This window comes from Rhamphochromis longiceps, linkage group LG2 (assembly GCF_057381845.1).
Source record: "Rhamphochromis longiceps isolate RC_006_pf linkage group LG2, R_longiceps_female_GT1.1, whole genome shotgun sequence".
NCBI classification, from domain to species: domain Eukaryota; kingdom Metazoa; phylum Chordata; class Actinopteri; order Cichliformes; family Cichlidae; genus Rhamphochromis; species Rhamphochromis longiceps.
In genome coordinates this window covers 37,041,808-37,059,883 of record NC_140558.1, presented here as the reverse complement: position 1 = coordinate 37,059,883, position 18,076 = coordinate 37,041,808, and the positions used below count along the sequence as shown (strand labels likewise).

The 18,076-nt window shown below is 40.7% G+C and overlaps 2 protein-coding genes across 5 annotated transcripts in view; one reads left to right on the top strand and one right to left on the bottom strand.

Moving 5' to 3' along the window:
• The first annotated feature begins 2,726 nt into the window (after positions 1 to 2,726).
• On the top strand, positions 2,727 to 13,998 carry LOC146677816 (pre-mRNA-processing factor 39). 2 transcript variants are annotated; one of them, XM_085426705.1, is made up of 15 exons: positions 2,727 to 2,823; positions 4,029 to 4,270; positions 4,390 to 4,515; positions 4,636 to 4,754; positions 5,045 to 5,212; positions 5,459 to 5,639; positions 5,738 to 5,842; positions 8,552 to 8,681; positions 9,501 to 9,655; positions 10,463 to 10,589; positions 10,703 to 10,974; positions 11,401 to 11,585; positions 11,676 to 11,750; positions 12,015 to 12,180; positions 13,260 to 13,998. In XM_085426705.1, exons 1-15 carry the CDS (start codon positions 2,763 to 2,765, stop codon positions 13,329 to 13,331), a joined length of 2,184 nt encoding a protein of 727 aa, XP_085282831.1. In that variant the 5' UTR covers positions 2,727 to 2,762; the 3' UTR covers positions 13,332 to 13,998. The 2 variants fall into 2 exon arrangements, with proteins under 2 accessions (XP_085282831.1, XP_085282824.1); XM_085426698.1 differs by having other exon boundaries at positions 2,732 to 2,823; positions 8,552 to 8,669.
• A 1,251-nt stretch (positions 13,999 to 15,249) lies between these two features.
• Positions 15,250 to 18,076, bottom strand: part of ubxn1 (UBX domain protein 1) — a 7,626-nt gene continuing 4,799 nt past the window's right edge. For all 3 annotated transcript variants that reach the window (XM_085426739.1, XM_085426720.1, XM_085426729.1), the window contains exons 7-10: positions 16,643 to 16,694; positions 16,436 to 16,558; positions 15,978 to 16,161; positions 15,250 to 15,841 (exon numbers count right to left, since the gene is read on the bottom strand). In XM_085426739.1, coding sequence (XP_085282865.1) covers positions 15,801 to 15,841; positions 15,978 to 16,161; positions 16,436 to 16,558; positions 16,643 to 16,694 — 400 coding nt within the window. In that variant the 3' untranslated portion in view covers positions 15,250 to 15,800. The remainder of the gene's footprint in view (positions 15,842 to 15,977; positions 16,162 to 16,435; positions 16,559 to 16,642; positions 16,695 to 18,076) is intronic.

The window sequence follows — 18,076 nt, the reverse complement described above, 5'->3', positions numbered from 1 at the left end:
AAAATGGTAGTTACTGGAATCAGGGCTGGACTGGGACAAAAAATCAGCCCGGGCATTTTGACTAGAGACCGGCCCACCAGGTATTATAGGAAAAACCATAAAGCCTTTGAATGAAAACAAATGTCGTTGTGACAGTGATGTACACTGTCTTGTTGGTACATGTGTATCAATCTAATAAACTTAAACCTACATCATCCTCCCTATGGTATTCTAAACAGTACTTAGCCGAAACCCAAAGACTGCTTGGTTGAGTTAACTTCCTGAACTATCTACAACATATGGTGGAAACCTGAAATTAAGACAGAGAAGACTAGAGGTGAGACATGACCATTACTGAATATAAAAAATAAATGACAGATTTAGTGATATTTTCATAAACTATTTATTTACCACATCAATAAAGATGGCAGGGCAAAATATTTTTTCTAACATGGCAACCTTTTAAAAGTGAAAGGAGACAGAAAGACAGGTGAGAAAGAATAAAACTTAACTGACTTTTTGATGGCATTTTACACAAAGTACTAGTACAGTATCTAGAAAATGTGGGAAAATACTGGCATCATGTACAGTACTTTCTTCTGAAGAAATTATCTTGGGACCCTGAAAAAAACTTACTATGTACAATAATGGATTTCTATAAATTTGACATCAGATGAAAACTTTGGTTGTAAGATTCAGATAATTATTTGTTAAAAGCTAGAAATTTTAAATGAGAATAAGAAAGAAAAGTATTTCTTTGTGCCCCCCTTTCCCTGTTAATGCCCTATCGGCCCCCTGGCAAAACTTTGCTAGACCCGCCCCTGCACAGTTACCAGCTGTCAGCTACACAGAAAGGATCCTGGTGTAAGTTGTCTCTCAGAAACAGTTCATAGCTTTCCTTCAACCCATTCATGTCACCTAAAAGGTAAACCTGTTTCTCCATCACCTGTTCAGCTCTGATGATTCAGTAAGGACATCTCCTGGTTTCATCTTCATGTTTCCCTCTCACCAGATAACCAAACCGATATCATGACCAGCAGCTTAAACATCAGCTGATACTAGAAAGTAATATTAAATAAATTCTAACAACAGCTTATCAAGTTTAAAGGCGCTTCTGCTGTTTAACGAGACCTCCGCTAGTTTCCTCTTGCTGGCGCAAAGCGGGAGATAAACAAGCAAGAGAGACGGGACTTGCGGCAGAAACGCAGATCAACTGATCATTGATCAGTTTCATGATTGAAGTAGCAGCAGGAGAGGGAGGGGGGAGAGTGAGAGAAGAAGAGGCAGCTGTGCAGCAAAGACACAGAATAACTCCAGCTTTTTGTCTTTTTGTTTATTTTCAGCTCAATACAAAACACATAATATTAACTCTGAATACCAGAGGATTCCGTTTTTTATGGCACGGTTGGGAACTCTACTAACTAACCATATGAATAAAATAAAGTTCACCAGTAACATCATAGCACCCACCCAACTGTACAGAAACTCCATCATGCTAGCTACTACACAGTACGAGTATTGTAACTGACTGTAAAAAGTTAACACAATGAAAATAAACTACACCTAAACTTGGTTTGACCCACATAGACTGCAGGTCATAACTTCTTACCTGAAGCTCATTTCACCTGACAGTCGGACTGGCGGCCGCCTTGGGTCTCTCCACCTCCAGTCCTTTCCCCCATCCACCTGCTGGCCTCCACCGCTTACTAATTTTACTGAATCTGTGAAAGCTCCACCATAGCCACTACCAAACAATTGAGTTATTTTTACACGTCTGCCAGCATCTGTCCAATCCGCCACCTTTCACTGTTTACACGGTTATGGAAAAAAAGACAACAACAACAAAACATCGGCCCATATAAAAACGAAAAATTACCATCGGCCCACCAGGCAAATGCCCGGTATGCCCGATGGCCAGTCCAGCTATGACTGGAATGTAAAAAATGGATCGTGAAGTCTCTAAACGCATAGACCAGTGGATTTCAATAATCTTTTGTTATTCAAACACAGGTACAGTGAAATTAGATTAGTTAAAGCCAACAAGAATATGAATTCAAACACAAGCAATAAATATGAAAACAAGGAATAAGAAAAAAATTAAAACAAAAATAGTCTAAATAAGAAAAGTCAGGTTTAAAGTTTAAAAAAAGAGCACTTACAAGCCAACCTCGTTGCCAAACACTAAACCTGGATAAGACATATTCTGTATTTTATTTTTGTGAGCATATACTATCATTTGTCTATGTGACCTCCATTTCCAGTTGAAACTAAATTAACAACTTGGGCTACACCACTAATTACTATAGTGATTATATAAACGTTTTGGGTTGTCTGAAAATTTCAAGTTATGTATAAAAAATTTGAGTTTGAGGTTATCATTTCAAAATGTTTGGTTATATCAATATTTGAAGCTTTGAGTAATAATAAAATTTCGGCTTATTATATAAAAATGTGGGGTTATCAATATTTGGGGTGTCAAAATCTTAGGTTTTTATACTGAACGTTTGGGTAAGATTAAAAATTGTCGTTATCGGCTTATTTTATCCAAATTTCACGTTATTGTCTCAAATTTTGGGGTTATTATATCAAAATTTAGAGATTTAGGTTGTTATATCAAAAATGTAAAATTTTGTGATCATAGTGGATGGCATGACTTGTGGATGGCACTTTTTTTCAGTGGCGGTGAAAAGCTTCCATAAAATGTAAATGTTGCACTTTTAGCGTGGTAGGTTGTTTTAGGCGTCCTGTCGCACCTGAATGACGTCAGCCAGACGTTTACCGTCATGGCGGCGGCGGAGGGCTATGAGGAGATGAGCGGCAACGGGGAGCTGGTAGAGTCTTCAGGTAGATGATTAACGGTGGTGAATTTAGAGTTCGTATCCGGTAGTTGTTTTACAGATGTGGTGGAGCTTTGGTTTAATCAGCCAGCGTTTTTAAAAACAAAGCCTCCAGCTGGAGCCATTGTGGGTGCAAGCATGACATGCTAGGCTAAGCTAACGTGAATTCACCTGCACGGAGAACAGTCTGTCTTTTACTTTCACTAAGTTACGATCGGGTGGGGTATACAGCTGTTGGCTGCTGTTGTGTACCCTTTTTCGACAAGTTAGTTGTAGTCTGTCAAAAACAGCCCAGAGGCGCTTTAAAACTCTGAGCTTTATATGAATGAAGCATCTCTGCAGGCGCAGACAGGAGTCGGTAAAACAAAACAAAATACTGTACGAACTCATTTTAGTTGAGTTTATTTGGCCTTTTACTAGATAAATCACAGCTGTAGGCAGTAGATAATTCTTTCCATTCTTTTCATATTTTATTCTAAAGTTTACATGTTCATGCATGGTTTCTGTTATTACCATTTTTCATTCAAAACTATTCAGGAAGTAGAAGAAACAGAAAGTGAATGAGTTACGTAACTTCAGTTAAGCAGCTGAGTATTTCTTTAAGTCTTCTTTCTATTTTTCATCACACCTGCTGAACAACAAAGAAAAGATGAAACAGAAACGATGTCATAATGGGAGTTTTATCGGGTGTTTCTTTGTGTTGTAGTCTTTTGAGTATAAATAATTTATAACTATGGGCATTTGTAAAAGGTAGGCTGTTGGATTTTTTTCTTTTGTAAAAATAATTAAAATAATAATAATTCAAATCTCATCTGTGAAAGGTCAAGAGGCATGGTATACCCTGGTCTGTCCCAGGGTTAACACATAGACAGATGACCATTTATGTCAGTGGCCAACATTTCTTTGGTCTGTCACATCAAAATGCTTTGAGACCATGTGATGACGAGTTGTCAGACTTTATAAAAGTTTTCATAAAGAAGAGATTTATTCTCTGGCACTAAAAGCAGATTAAATAATCACAGAAACAATGTAAACAATAAGATTTTGCTGGCACCAGCTGTCAGTCAAATTCTTGTATTAAACATCAATATTGGCTCAGAATGTTTTGCATTTTGGGTTTTTGGTTCAACCAAAAAGTGTATCTTTTTCAGTATCGTACATATTTTGGGTCTTAAATATATTGAGATATGCCCCTGATCTTTTCCTCTTCAGCCATGGAAGCTCCTGAGGTTCCGGCGCCACCTCTACCTGAAATGACGGAAGAGAACGGCAGTGCCGCCGTGGTTCCTGAGGCTCCTGTTGGCCCCGACCCTGCTTCCTTCTCCATGCAACCAGCCGCAGTGGATGAAGAAGGGGAGCTACCTGCAGACTTTGAGCGTCTGTGGAAGGGCGCTCATGACAATCCTCAAGACTTCACCTCCTGGACTGACCTACTGCAGTACTGTGAGCAGGAGGTGTGTTTGTTTCTTTGATTGATCTCTGATACATTTGTTTTCCGGAGATCACAAGAGATTTTTGGTGAAGAAATTTAGAGTTGCTTCGTGTGACACTTGGATTAAATGTGTCTCCTCAGGGTCACGTCACATCTTCACGTAGAGCACTAGAAGCCTTCCTTGTTCGCTATCCACTCTGCTATGGTTACTGGAAGAAATTTGCTGATCTGGAGCGCCGCGTTGGGCTTAACGACAAAGCAGAGGAGGTAACGCGAGAGAGCTTTTACTGTTCTGTCCTACTGTTATTATATAATAATACTTTCAAGGCTATTTAGAAGCGCTTTATTTAGGTAGTTAACATATATGGGTGTCCTGTGTTGTGTTAGGTGTGCATTCAGGGTCTTCAGGCAATCCCTCTCAGTGTAGATCTGTGGATCCACTACATCAATCTGCTGCTAGGAACACTAGACATGAACCTTCCTGAGTCACCCAAGCGGATTCGCAGGTACACATACACACAGACCAGATCTTACTTCCTTTTTAATCCTTCCTCTTTTTTTCCTGTTTTTTTTTTTTTTTTGTTTAGTTTCATTTTTTTCTGCCTTTGCCTTCCCCATACAACTAAAATTTCTTTTTTCCAGCAAGAGCTCTGTTTTTTTTCGTAAGGATTCCCAAAAAAGAAGTCTTTAGACGTTCATCTTTTTTTCCTGGTCTTAAAACCAATCTAATCAGATTTGGTTAAGAGAAACTGAAAGCTGATTATCATGCTTTTATTTGTTTCACAACAACCATCAGTGTGTTTGAGGATGCTGTCGCGGCAGCCGGTTTGGACTTCCACTCGGACCGGCTTTGGGATCTGTATGTTGAGTGGGAGAAGGAGCAGGGCAACATGAAGAACGCAACAGCCGTCCTGGACAGAGTCCTCAGAGTCCCCACACAGCTCTACAACACCCACTACGACAAGTACGGCCACCACCCAGTTATTTATGCTGATGTTAATGTGTTTTTCTCTACCAGCTTTACTTTTAGAATACCACATGTTATCTTCTTAATTTACTGAACTTTTAATAGTTGTTAAAATATTTCCCCATGTGCTAGGTTTTGTATCTTTTAAGGGCAACACTAAATAACTCCACTGTTCTGTCCCTTCCTTCATTTCTTCTTTTCCTCTTTTGTTAATCTAATTTGAGGTCTTACTTTATTTGTCAGGTTTAAAGAGCATCTGAACAACCATGAACCTAAAGAGGTGCTTTCTCCAGAGGAGTACGAGGAGCTGAGGGAGCTGTGCCGTCAGAGCCAGAAAGCGGAACGAGCCGAACAATCGCAGGAGGAGGAGAAGGAGAGGCCGCCGGGTGAGGAAGAGCCCGCCACACCCGAGGGCACAGACACAGTGAGTAACATCCACCTGCCTCACATTGATTAGAGGTGTGTGATGTGGATTAATGCGGAGGTCACATAGACTAATAAAATGCTTTTTCTGTGTTTTAGGAGGAATTGATGCAGAAGATTAGGGAGCAGGTGTTACTACGCAGGGACAAAGTGTATCAGGACAACGAGGGAGAAGTCCGGAAGAGATGGCACTTTGAAGATGCCGTGAGTTTGTCCTTCTGTGATTCGCTGCTGCTGTAGTTTTTGTGTCTCTATCTAAGAGAATCTAGGAGAAGTAGAGGGATTATTTTCTCTCCTTTATTCATAAGTGCTTTCCTATTTCTGTGCTAATGTAGAACATTGTCCTGAATCAAGGGGTTAATGTAAGAGTTATTAGAGATGATTAACAGATTAGGTCCTGGTAGAAAACTACATATATATTAATGAGCCCTTATTGGGGAAAGTAAAAAACACCTACAGTGGCTTGCAAAAGTATTCGGCCCCCTTGAACTTTTCCACATTTTGTCACATTACAGCCACAAACATGAATCAATTTTATTGGAATTCCACGTGAAAGACCAACACAAAGTGGTGTACACGTGAGCAGTGGAACAAAAATCATACATGATTCCAAACATTTTTTACAAATAAATAACTGAAAAGTGGGGTGTGCGTAATTATTCAGCCGCCTGAGTAGGGCTGCACAATTAATCGTTAGAAAATTGCGATCTCAATTCATACTTATGTGCGATCTCATTTCCAAATGACAAGGATTTAAAAAAAAAAAAAGAAAAGAAAAAAAAACAGATGAAGATAGTATCACATTTTGATCCGGGACATAATCTGCATGGAGAAAATCCGTCCCGGTCAACCACCCAAACATCAATAACGGAAACCTTATACAGCGCTTCCCCATACCCGTCGAACTCTCGCAGGCACAAAGAAATTACGGAGGCTATCACTTATCACCTGGCTAAAGACATGGCTCCCATCAACACTGTGCAAAACGAGGGATTTAGGAAAATGATCAACACCCTAGACAAACGCTGCACAGTGCCGTCCAGCAACTATTTTTCTATTGTTGCACTACCTGCTGTATACACGCAGTGTCGAGCAACAGTGGAGACGGAATTACAACAGTACAACATTTTGCGGCAACGACAAAATGTGAGACATTTATTGTTTTTATGTTCAGTCTCAACTGTTATGAAGTTGATGTGCAGTTAATAAGTGCAATAAATATTTATATTGGAAAAGAAAATCATGAGAGAATCGTGATCTCAATTCTAAGCAAAAAAAATCGTGATTCTCATTTTATGCAAAATCGTGCAGCCCTACCCCTGACTTATACTTTGTAGAACCACCTTTTGATGCAATTATAGCTGCCAGTCTTTTAGGGTATGTCTCTACCAGCTTTGCACATCTAGAGACTGAAATCCTTTCCCATTCTTCTTTGCAAAACAGCTCCAGCTCAGTCAGATTATATGGACAGCGTTTGTGAACAGCAGTTATCAGATCTTGCCACAGATTCTCGATTGGAGTTAGACACCTGACAGGTCAGGGATAAAGTTATTGAGAAATTTAAAGCAGGCTTAGGCTACAAAAAGATTTCCCAAGCCTTGAACATCCCACGGAGCACTGTTCAAGCGATCATTCAGAAATGGAAGGAGTATGGCACAACTGTACCAAGACAAGGCCGTCCACCTAAACTCACAGGCCGAACAAGGAGAGCGCTGATCAGAAATGCAGCCAAGAGGCCCATGGTGACTCTGGACGAGCTGCAGAGATCTATAGCTCAGGTGGGGGAATCTGTCCACAGGACAACTATTAGTCGTGCACTGCACAAAGTTGGCCTTTATGGAAGAGTGGCAAGAAGAAAGCCATTGTTACAGAAAACCATAAGAAATCCCGTTTTCAGTTTGCCACAAGCCATGTGGGGGACACAGCAAACATGTGGAAGAAGGTGCTCTGGTCAGATGAGACCAAAATGGAACTTTTTGGCCAAAATGCAAAACACTATGTGTGGCGGAAAACTAACACTGCACATCACTCTGAACACACCATCCCCACTGTCAAATATGGTGGTGGCAGCATCGTGCTCTGGGGGGGCTTCTCTTCAGCAGCGACAGGGAAGCTGGTCAGAGTTGATGGGAAGATGGATGGAGCCAAATACAGGGCAATCTTGGAAGAAAACCTCTTGGAGTCTGCAAAAGACTTGAGACTGGGGCGGAGGTTCACCTTCCAGCAGGACAACGACCCTAAACATAAAGCCAGGGCAACAATGGAAAGGTTTAAAACAAAACATATCCATGTGTTAGAATGGCCCAGTCAAAGTCCAGATCTAAATCCAATCGAGAATCTGTGGCAAGATCTGAAAACTGCTGTTCACAAACGCTGTCCATCTAATCTGACTGAGCTGGAGCTGTTTTGCAAAGAAGAATGGGCAAGGATTTCAGTCTGTAGATGTGCAAAGCTGGTAGAGACATACCCTACAAGACTGGCAGCTGTAATTGCAGCAAAAGGTGGTTTTACAAAGTATTGATTCAGGGGGCTGAATAATTACGCACACCCCACTTTACAGTTATTTATTTGTAAAAAATGTTTGGAATCATGTATGATTTTCGTTCCTCTTCTCACGTGTACACCACCTTGGATTGGTCTTTCACGTTGAATTTCAATAAAATTGATTCATGTTTGTGGCTGTAAGGTGACAAAATGTGGAAAAGTTCAACGGGAACGAATACTTTTGCAAGCCACTGTAGGTGTTTAAAAAAAAAAAAGAAAAGAAAAAGATTTTTGACAAAGACAGTTGGAGGAAAAAAACCTAAAGGTTTTATTGGCAGTAATCAGAAAGTTTTAAATTCTTGGCTTCATAGGTTTTAAACTAAGATCCCTTTTTAACAAAGATGCTCCCTCCGCATTCTGTGACTACAGATCAAGCGACCGTACTTCCACGTTAAGCCACTTGATCGCCTCCAGCTCCGCACTTGGCACTCATACCTCGACTGGGAGATCACAGAGCTGAACAAGGACACGAAAGACCCCAGCCAAGGTGACTACACAGGTGATGAAGAGGCTTTTTGGTTTCCATGAATCTAAATGAAGTGTTCCAAACAGGCTCCCACACGGTTGCAATAACATGTTTATCTACAATGCTTAATCATATATCCTCATCTGCTTGTGGCTATGGAGAACCACTGACCTTCTATTAATCGCAATGTCAGTGGGTCGATCCCTGAAACCTCAGTTGCCATAATGGGGGGAAAAAAGTATTTGTAGGAATGGGTGGATGTATCAAGTTCTCAAAGTAAAAAAGCGCTGTACAGTACAGTGCATTTAGGCAAAGAGAAACCCTCTTATATGTAACAAATCTATATGACAAAATACATTTAACTTAGCAGGTTCACCTATAAATAAATAAGCATTTTTGAGCTGGGGGTCTTTATAAGTATGCAGTTTAATCCTGCAAACCCATTAAAACCAAAGTGTTTCCAACCAAAAATCTCTTTCCCTAATCTTGCCTTGAGCTGACCTGCCAGTGAGGAATGAGTTTGGGCTTTTACACAGGCACAAAACTGTGTTATAAGAGAGAGGATTAGAATTATAATGCAAGATGAAATGAGAGCCCCATTGCAGGTCTTGATTATTTTGTATTAATAATTATTGGAGGCAATCACTGTATCTGAATTTACATTTGAAATAATTGCACAGTCCTGATGGCACCAGGAGGAGGGTGTGGTTTACTAGCTGATTCCCATGTAAGAGGGCTTCTCTTTGTCATTAATCGTTTCCTGCTGGTCAAGTATCAAAACAAATATAAAGATGTTTTTGTAACTGTTTGCCCATGCTGTGCGACTGCTTTGTGACACCTCGGTCATACTAGATCCAAACCAGGCCATCACAGAGGAGTCGGAGGTCATGGCCCCTCCACAGGAACCATTGGAGGACACTATAGCTGCTCAAGATGACCACAGAGTTCGCATCCTCTTTGAACGTTGCCTGATCGCCTGCGCACTCTATGAGGAATTCTGGTCCAGGGTAAGAATGATTTGCAGATACACTTTTTTTCTGCAGGTTGATTTAAAATCTCCTTAAATTCTCCCTAAACTCAGAATTTTAGGCCTTAACACTAAAACTGCCAGGTGGGTCCTTTTGGCCCCATTCAGCAACAATAAACAGCAAAGCCAGAGAAGTCATTTCTTGAAGTTAAATAAATTTTTGTAATCAAAGTTAGTATTTAAAATTATGTCTTAGTTATTTTTATCAGTTTTGCAAATTATTTATTATTTCATTACAGATCGTAAAGGTAAAATATATACTAGAATTTACTAATAAAGAAATATTACAATAAAACAACATACTTTTTAAAAATGCAGAGGATCAAAATGACCCTGTTACCCTTGATGTCTCTTCCATCTAATAAGTGTAAGTGCAAATTCAATGAGATCCGGCTCAAGGACAGCATAGTTGCTTCTGATCCACCTTGAAAAAGAAAAAGCTCAAATTAGGAATTAGGTAGATTTGCATCTAGAAAAAAGCCAGTCAGTAAACACCTGCCATCACCAAATATTGTTCTGCATACACGTCCGTCAGCAACATCATCAATATTCCAGCCTCAGGATGACCAACTCTACATTAACAGCTTTAACTCCTGCAACCCCAAAAACGGGACATCGGTGCTGTTTGAATAGTCATATAAAAAATAAAAAGCAGTTAAGACATGTATGCATGTGTGCTTAAATTGGCTTTTCAAAGTCTGTAAAACTTCACATAACACTGGAGGATATTTAAACTTCAGTTTGAGTTCATATGTAGTCTGCATGAATCTCTGTGTGTGTTTCTCAGTACATCCAGTACCTGGAGCCGCAGAGCGTGGACGAGGCCCGGGCGGTTTATAAACGAGCCTGTGAAATCCACCTGGCGTACAAACCCAACATCCACATGCACTGGGCGACCTTTGAGGAGAGGCACGGTATGACAAAACATTAAACACCCACCCATCCCTTTGTTCTTTATTCTTGAATGTTAACAGACACTTAAGGGCTGTACTGGACAGTCATGAAAGCTTATCATCTTCTCTATCAGGTGACTTAACTGAAGCTCGGCGAGTGTTGGAGGCCCTGGAGAAGAAACTGCCAGGTTTGGCGGTCGTCCGTATCCGCAGGGCTGCTTTGGAGAGACGAGCCGGCCAGCTGGATCAGTCGGAAGCCTTGCTGAGGGAGGCGGTGGCTGAATCCAAAGAGAAGCCCACGTTACACGCTTTCTATTCAATCAAGCTGGCTCGATTGCTGCTAAAACTGGGCAGGGACCCCAGCAGTGCCCGCAGTGTTTTACAGGAAGCGCTGGAAATTAGTCCGGTGAGATGACAGAACACAATTCATTCATATTGCCAGAGAAATTATGTTAGACCATAAATTTGTGTAAGCTGAAAAGTGAAGACGATGCTTGCATTCTTTGTAATGACCAGCAGGGGTCGACTCTGATTGCAAAAACAATCAGAGTCGACCCCTGAAAAAGAGTCTTCCGTATTGCTCACTTGATCTGGGACCTTAGTTAACATTTTCCTGATGCTTTCGTAGGTTGAATCAGATGTTTTAAATCTCACTGAATACACACATGATGTTCAGTTTGTAAATTGTGTTTACAAACAAGCTTTGCATCCTGTATTGTTTGAGCAAACTTTAAAAAACAGAAAGAAAGAAAATTCAAATTTTAGTGGACTTTTAAAGTAGGTACTAATTGCCCCCATCCTCTTTCTTCCCTTTCATTATCCTTCTCCTCAGGATAATGATAAACTGCACATGAACCTGTTGGAGCTGGAGGTTTCAGGTGACCCCTGGGCCTCAGCCTCAGCGGTGCAGGAGTGTGTGACACGAGCTCTGGCAGCTCCTCTCGAACCTCACACCAAGATCCTCTTCTCACAGAGGGGCCTACAGTTCGCAGAGGACTACAGCAACTCTATCCAGAGGTCAGAGTTCAGAAAGAGAACTATTTTAAATTAAACTGCTCCCTTAAACCCTTTCAGGTTCTTCAGTTTTTATATGTGTGTCCTCTGCAGTGTGCTGTCTGTTTACGAGGAGCACCAGAAGCTGCTGAAGGAGCTCGGTGGAACAAAGAGAGAAGCCGAGAACGGGTGAGAGAGGGAGGAACGACTAACTAAATGTGAAATGGACTTAAACCCTGGTATTATTTAACATGTAGTCTGAATGCCTTAAAGGGGTGGGGTTTCACTTCTAGATGATTTATTTTTCTTAAAGAATAGTCCTTCATGTTATTGTCATCTGCCTCATTAATAAACATGTATAACAGCTGAGGTCTAGATGCATATTTTTGCTGAGTAAACGAGATGTGAACTGATTAGAATGAAAGTCACGCTTTCAGGATTTTCGTTCTGTAGGGATGAAGATCCAGAGAAGCTGAGCAAAACTGATGACGGCTCTGCTGTGTCTGCACAAGTCCCACCTACCATGCCGCACGTCCCCATCACCACGCCGCCTCCTCCTGTGATGGGCGCCGATATGAGCGCACAGACTGGCTACGGAGGATACAGCAGCTGGTACCAGGTAACACTCAGATTTATATAAACTCTGTATTATGTGGTTTAACATGTCTGCCTGTGTTTTATTAATAGTGGAGTAGGATCAGAATACTTTATTAATCCGAGAGTAAATTATGTAATTGTTAGATTAGGATGGGTTTGAGGCTGCATATAGAAGATGAACACAGCCTCCTATTAGTTTGAAAATGTTCAGATCTAATTTAATAGCACAAATACAGATACCCGATAATTGTGTTGTTTTTTTGTTTTTTAATGCAATTATTTGCCAAATAATGTTACCTGTTCTGTAAACGGACCATCCAAAGAAGTTTTTGTCTTCAGTTTTGATGAGAATTTCTCGTATTTTATTAGTGTGTTATTTAGCTCTAATAGATGTCTGGATTTGAATCTGTTGGTCAGCTGGGGTCTTTCTGTGTGGAGTTAACATTTTCTCCCAGAGCCTGTGTTGGTTCTGTCCGGGTGCTCCAGGTTCCTCCGTAGTCCAAAAACAGGCTTGCTGGGTTGATTGGTTCATTCTAAATTGATCATATGTGACCTATTAAGGGTGTACCCCTGCCTCCTGCCCAGTTGAACCCATCGTAATATGCTCCTGCGAGCTAGCCAAACAGGCCTATAGACTAGTGAGGGTCCCATTATACCTGCCGCCCAGGGCCAAACATAAATAGATGTGGCTGTATGACCGTTACCAGTGCTGCACATATAATAGGGCTGTCAGAAACCCCTTACAACCACCAGTCCTTTGAAAAAAACATATGTTGTCCCGGATAATCAGACCAACTTGAAAAAATTCATTTTTAGCATTTGCCCCAGGAAGCATTGTGTGACTGGGGCTTAAAATAAATTGATGGAGTTTAGCAGCTAAAGATTTAAGCTTGGAGTTCAGAAACTAATGGGCTATGTTAATGATGGCTGTAGCCATCATTTATCTACAGTCTATTGAGAATGACTAGATGCTCCTTCAAGTGGACGCTCAAGAGGTGTCTTGATTTTTCAGCCCCCGAGGTTCCAGCTTGGTTTAATGTAGCAAAGCACAGTTTAAGATGTTTTTAATCCCGTTTCCTGTTTGTCGTGGTTTTTCTCCAGCAACCACAATACGGCAGCTACGGCTACCAGAACACCTGGAACTACAACCAGGGCTACTATCCACCCAGCTAGAGAGAGCAACAGCAAAAGACCGCATCAGGCCACTGAACAATAAAACTGAACTGAACAGTCCTCCAGACTGTGGAGAAGTTTCATCCTGCTAAAGTTCATCCAGTCATTATTCTTCCCTCTCCGTCCTTCCTCTCAGTCACCTCACTGTCTCACTGGATTTATGAAAACGAGGAGTTATGGTCATTTAAAAGATCATCTTTTCATTTTTTTTTTTTTCCCTGAACAGCAGGTGGAAAGATGAAAGGAAACACGGCGCTCATCTTCAGTGGCGTGTCTTTGAATTTTAATCAGAACTATTTTTGTATTCGTTGCAAGTTGACCGCTTTGCTCGTGTTTTAAAATCATCCAACTTCACAGGTGATGTATGATTGACATTTTGTACCATTCCACAGACTAGGCTATGTTTTTTTTCTAATGTATATAAAGGTGTTTTATAGTGTGTCACAACACTGTTTCTTTGTGTCATGTGTTTCTGCTTGTGTGTTCATAATTAGAGTGGGTGGGGCAAAAAATCAAATATCACACTGTAAAACTGGTGGCCTGTTTCGGGTCGCTGTGCCTTGCTCATTATCTGGAGTTTACATGTCAGAAAGAGCATTTACAAGAAAGAGAATGCCCTTTGTTTAAAATAAAGTGTTGGCTGGATGGGCACATGCAAACAGGGAAAGCGCTCGTCTTCTTCGTGGGTTTTTATTTTTAGCCAAACTAGCATAATTTCTGTGAGAAGAGGGACTGCTGTTGGTTAGCGACTGTGATCTGGGCTGAAACTCAGACACAAGATTTAAAACTTACTGAAAAAAGATGCTGAGGATTTTTTTTTTTAATAGCCAAAAAAAACAACAACCTTGAAGTTAAGGAAGGCCATCTGTAACGTGGACATTGTTAGACTTGTACATATCAAATTGAGTTAAACTGACAGCGTCTGGTTGTGATTTTTGTCTTGTATAATGCCAGCACCAGTGGCTGTTTAGTGAGGACTACAAAGTCCAAAAACTTGTGTTATTTGGTGGATTAAGTATTGATTTCAAATGTGGACAAAATGCCAAACATGTAATGTGGGAGTGAGTCGCAGCAGGAAAAGGATCTGTGGCAAACTACAAAACCCAGAGGAAAATCACTTGAGTCAACTTTAGACTTTACACAGAGATAAAATCACTAAGTCAACAAGATTGTGTAAATATGGTTTCCTGCTTAAGACCTACTTTATCAAATTTTTTGCAAATCTGTAAGAAAGTATTAAAAAAGCTCCAGATCCCCAGACAATCTGAAGCACTTTGGGTTTACATTTGAATTTTGGACTATTAACCTTGAATATTGATTAACAGATGATCCTCTAAACCGGGGGTTTCAAACTCATTTTGCACTGCGGGCTAAATACAACACACGGTAATCTTGAGTGTGCCGGACCAAAGAAACTCCCCTTTCTAAGGAAGTTTAACTACACATCAACTACAAATTGTGAAAAAAAATTGTAGACAGTGGAGGAAAAAAACCAAACTTTTCTGTCAGCCACTTGTTTATTACTTAATTACTTTGAAGCATGGGGGAGGGCTTTATCAGTAGTTATAAAACTTATGAAAATACAGTTAAAAGTCCAAAGTTTATGTCGGACCGTTGTGGAGGGCTGCATCAATAATCTGGACTTGATTCTGCTAAATGTTATTTTTATCTCTTTATAAACTTCTACTGATAACAGGAGATGTTACACTTTCACTGGAAAATTGCCCAACCCTTCTCTAAACTTTATCCCCATCCCAAGGTCGGAATTTGTCTTTCTCTATCTGTTCAATGAGACGCCTACAAAACTAATGACACCGTCCACAGCTTCAGCTGAACCTTTTGTTTGGTGATAACTGGAACATATAAAGTAGGATGGAGATGATGAGCAGAATTAAATGAACAAAGCTCACAAGTAACAAACTTTCCAAGTCAGCTTTATTTTAAGTAGATTTTTGGTGACCAGGTAGACATAGCTATTGATATATTTAAACTTATATATAAAAAAGAAAAGGCAAACTGTCACAAAATCAGGAAGATTGTGGGGATTAAACTTAAGGTCCTTTCCGAATCAGGTGTTTTTATGGATCGGGTTAAAACTCAACAAGTTTGTTCTCTATTTTTGTCTTTAATGTGTTGAAACTATGAGTGGTGCTCCTTGAAGCAGTATCTGTCAGAAACCAGCTATCTTCACTATCAGGCTCACTGCACACACCAACCCACAGCCGGTGAAACCAGCGCAGAACAGGATGGATTCAATCAAGCCTTTTTCTTTTTGATAGTCGAACCAATTTCCTCCATATCATCATTTCGAGAGGAATTACACATCTGTGCTTGTATTAAGTTATCTGGCTTGTTGGGTGAAATGAAAAAGACTGCAGCTCTGTTTGTGGATCAGTCCATGTTCTGGTATCTCTGGTGTCGATGTAGTGGAAGTGGTGAGGTAGGCTCACAGAGCAGATCCTCCTGTTCTTACTTTTTGGCAACAACCAGCACAGCTGAAGGCACCAAACCTGAACACACAGAACCAAAGCAAGTCTGATTTCAATTTGTGATTTTTTTTAATCTTCACTAAATATTAAAATTATAACGTGATGATACCAAATCCAGTTTAAGCTAAGTGGCAGCCTAATGCTATTCCCAGCTCACCCAGCTCTTTGAGGGGCTTCTCCATATCCAGTTCAGTGTAGACGTGACGGGGGTAAGGTGACAGCAGCGTGAAGTCCTGACCCTCGGGCGTGTTGCCGTTCATCTGCACATAGACGCGCACTGCCGCCAGCGGCTCCTGGGCCTTGAAGACTGTTGTGATGGTCGAGCCGTCCAGCAGACGGACCTGTGAAGAAGCAGCAAAAATTAAAGTACATATTTTAAAGTTCAACGCAACACCAGTTTAGTGGATTCATTTTCATCTAAAGGCCTAAGCCCTGAAGCACACTCTGCTTATCATCCATTTTATTCTAAACACCCTGTTAGGCCTGAAGACTCTGTGCACATATTATATATGCATTTATCGAAACCTGTGACGTTCTGTTTCAAAGGGCACAGACTTCAAACTTTATTAACATACATGTAAAGTAAAATTTTAAAACCAAGTATGAATTAGGTACCTGTATCCTGGATTCATCATACTCCTTTTTAGTGGGTGGAGGGCCCTGACTGGTGGGTGAAGACGGACTGGGCTGGCCAGGGTGGGATGACGTAGTGGTGCTCGAGGGTGCAATACCTCCAAACTTCACAGAAAAAAAAGTCCAAGTTGTTCTTGTTTCCACCAGAAGTGGAAGAATACAGAAATGGAAAATAAACTTGAAAAGTACCTTTTGTGCTCTTTCTTCTCTGTCTCTTGCTATCTTCTCTTTAACCCTTTGCCTGTTGGTAATAAAGATAAGCAACACAATGACTCAGCAACCAGAGTTAACAAAGGAACAAAGTTACTTAATCAAACACAAGTTAATCTTTATGAATGCGAACATTTTCCAATAGGTAAAGCAGAGATAAAAAAATTTCCTGGGTTATTTGTTACCTTTTTATAAAAAAAACAAAACAATTGAATGTAACAAAAAGGGTTCATGGGAACAACTAGTTACAGTGAAACGCTTAGCTTTTTTATTAATAAATCCACAGTATTTAGGCTTGCAATACATTGGAAAACATCACAAAAATCAACAGCATGACTGCTATCTGCTCTTTTGTGTGTCAGTGCTCAGCTGAAGTGACCACAGTAAGTTACTTGTGCATGTTTCTCACCAGACTGTCAGAAAATGATTTCACCGAGGGTGAAACAAGGGCTTGAAATCTGTTAGTGGTATCAGCTCACAGCCCAGCACTGTGCAGCTTTATGACTGCACAGATTAAAGAAGCTTCAAATTGAGAACATGTGTCAGACGTGAAAGAGTGTGGCAAACATTATGATCCCTGTAACATCACTGGGACCCTCATGTCATCCTTGCGTTGTCTGTTTCCAACAGTCTGGTCAGAAACATGCACAAGAATAGCCGTTTAAACTTGATTCTGTAGGGCTCTGGCTGTGCTCCTCCTCACACAAGCAGACACCAGATACCAGCCCTGTTGCTGTGCTGATGCTCTTCTACAGCCCATCCATCTGTCATGAGATTATGCTGGGAGACAATTATCGGGCAGAGTAACATTATACTATTTAAAAAGCAACAGAATGCCTTTTAGCCAAGCTAGTCCTGTATATGAGATGGTGGGATTTGCTAGTCTTGGGCCTGTAAGACTGAAAGTTTGTTTTTATGAGAATAAACATGTCAGATAGGGTTGGGCCATAACATACTGTTCACGGTAATACCGGTATAATGTTGGGCAACGATAAGAAAATGGAATATCGCGATAGAATATGGGTCAAACGCACATGCGCAGTGCCTTTGTTTTTATACGCACATGGCGGAAAAAGCATGGCAGCTACGGAGAATGAGAAGGTCGAAAGCGGATCATTGAATGAAACAGATGAACCAGAATTGGTTTGTAAAAATGCTGCAGCTTCAGTGGTGTGGAACTGGTTTAGCTTTCATCCGTCAGATACACAACAAAGCACTATTTTTGGTAGAGCATGCTAGCGGGCTGTCGTTATTACCGTGTTTTTTGGAAAATACGGCACACTTAAAATCAGTCCTTTGATTTTTCTGAAAATCGACAGAGCCCCTTATAATCCCGTGTGTCTTATGTATGAATTCTGGTTGTGTTTACTGACCTCGAAACGATTTTGTGTCGTACATGGCGCTCGAAAATCT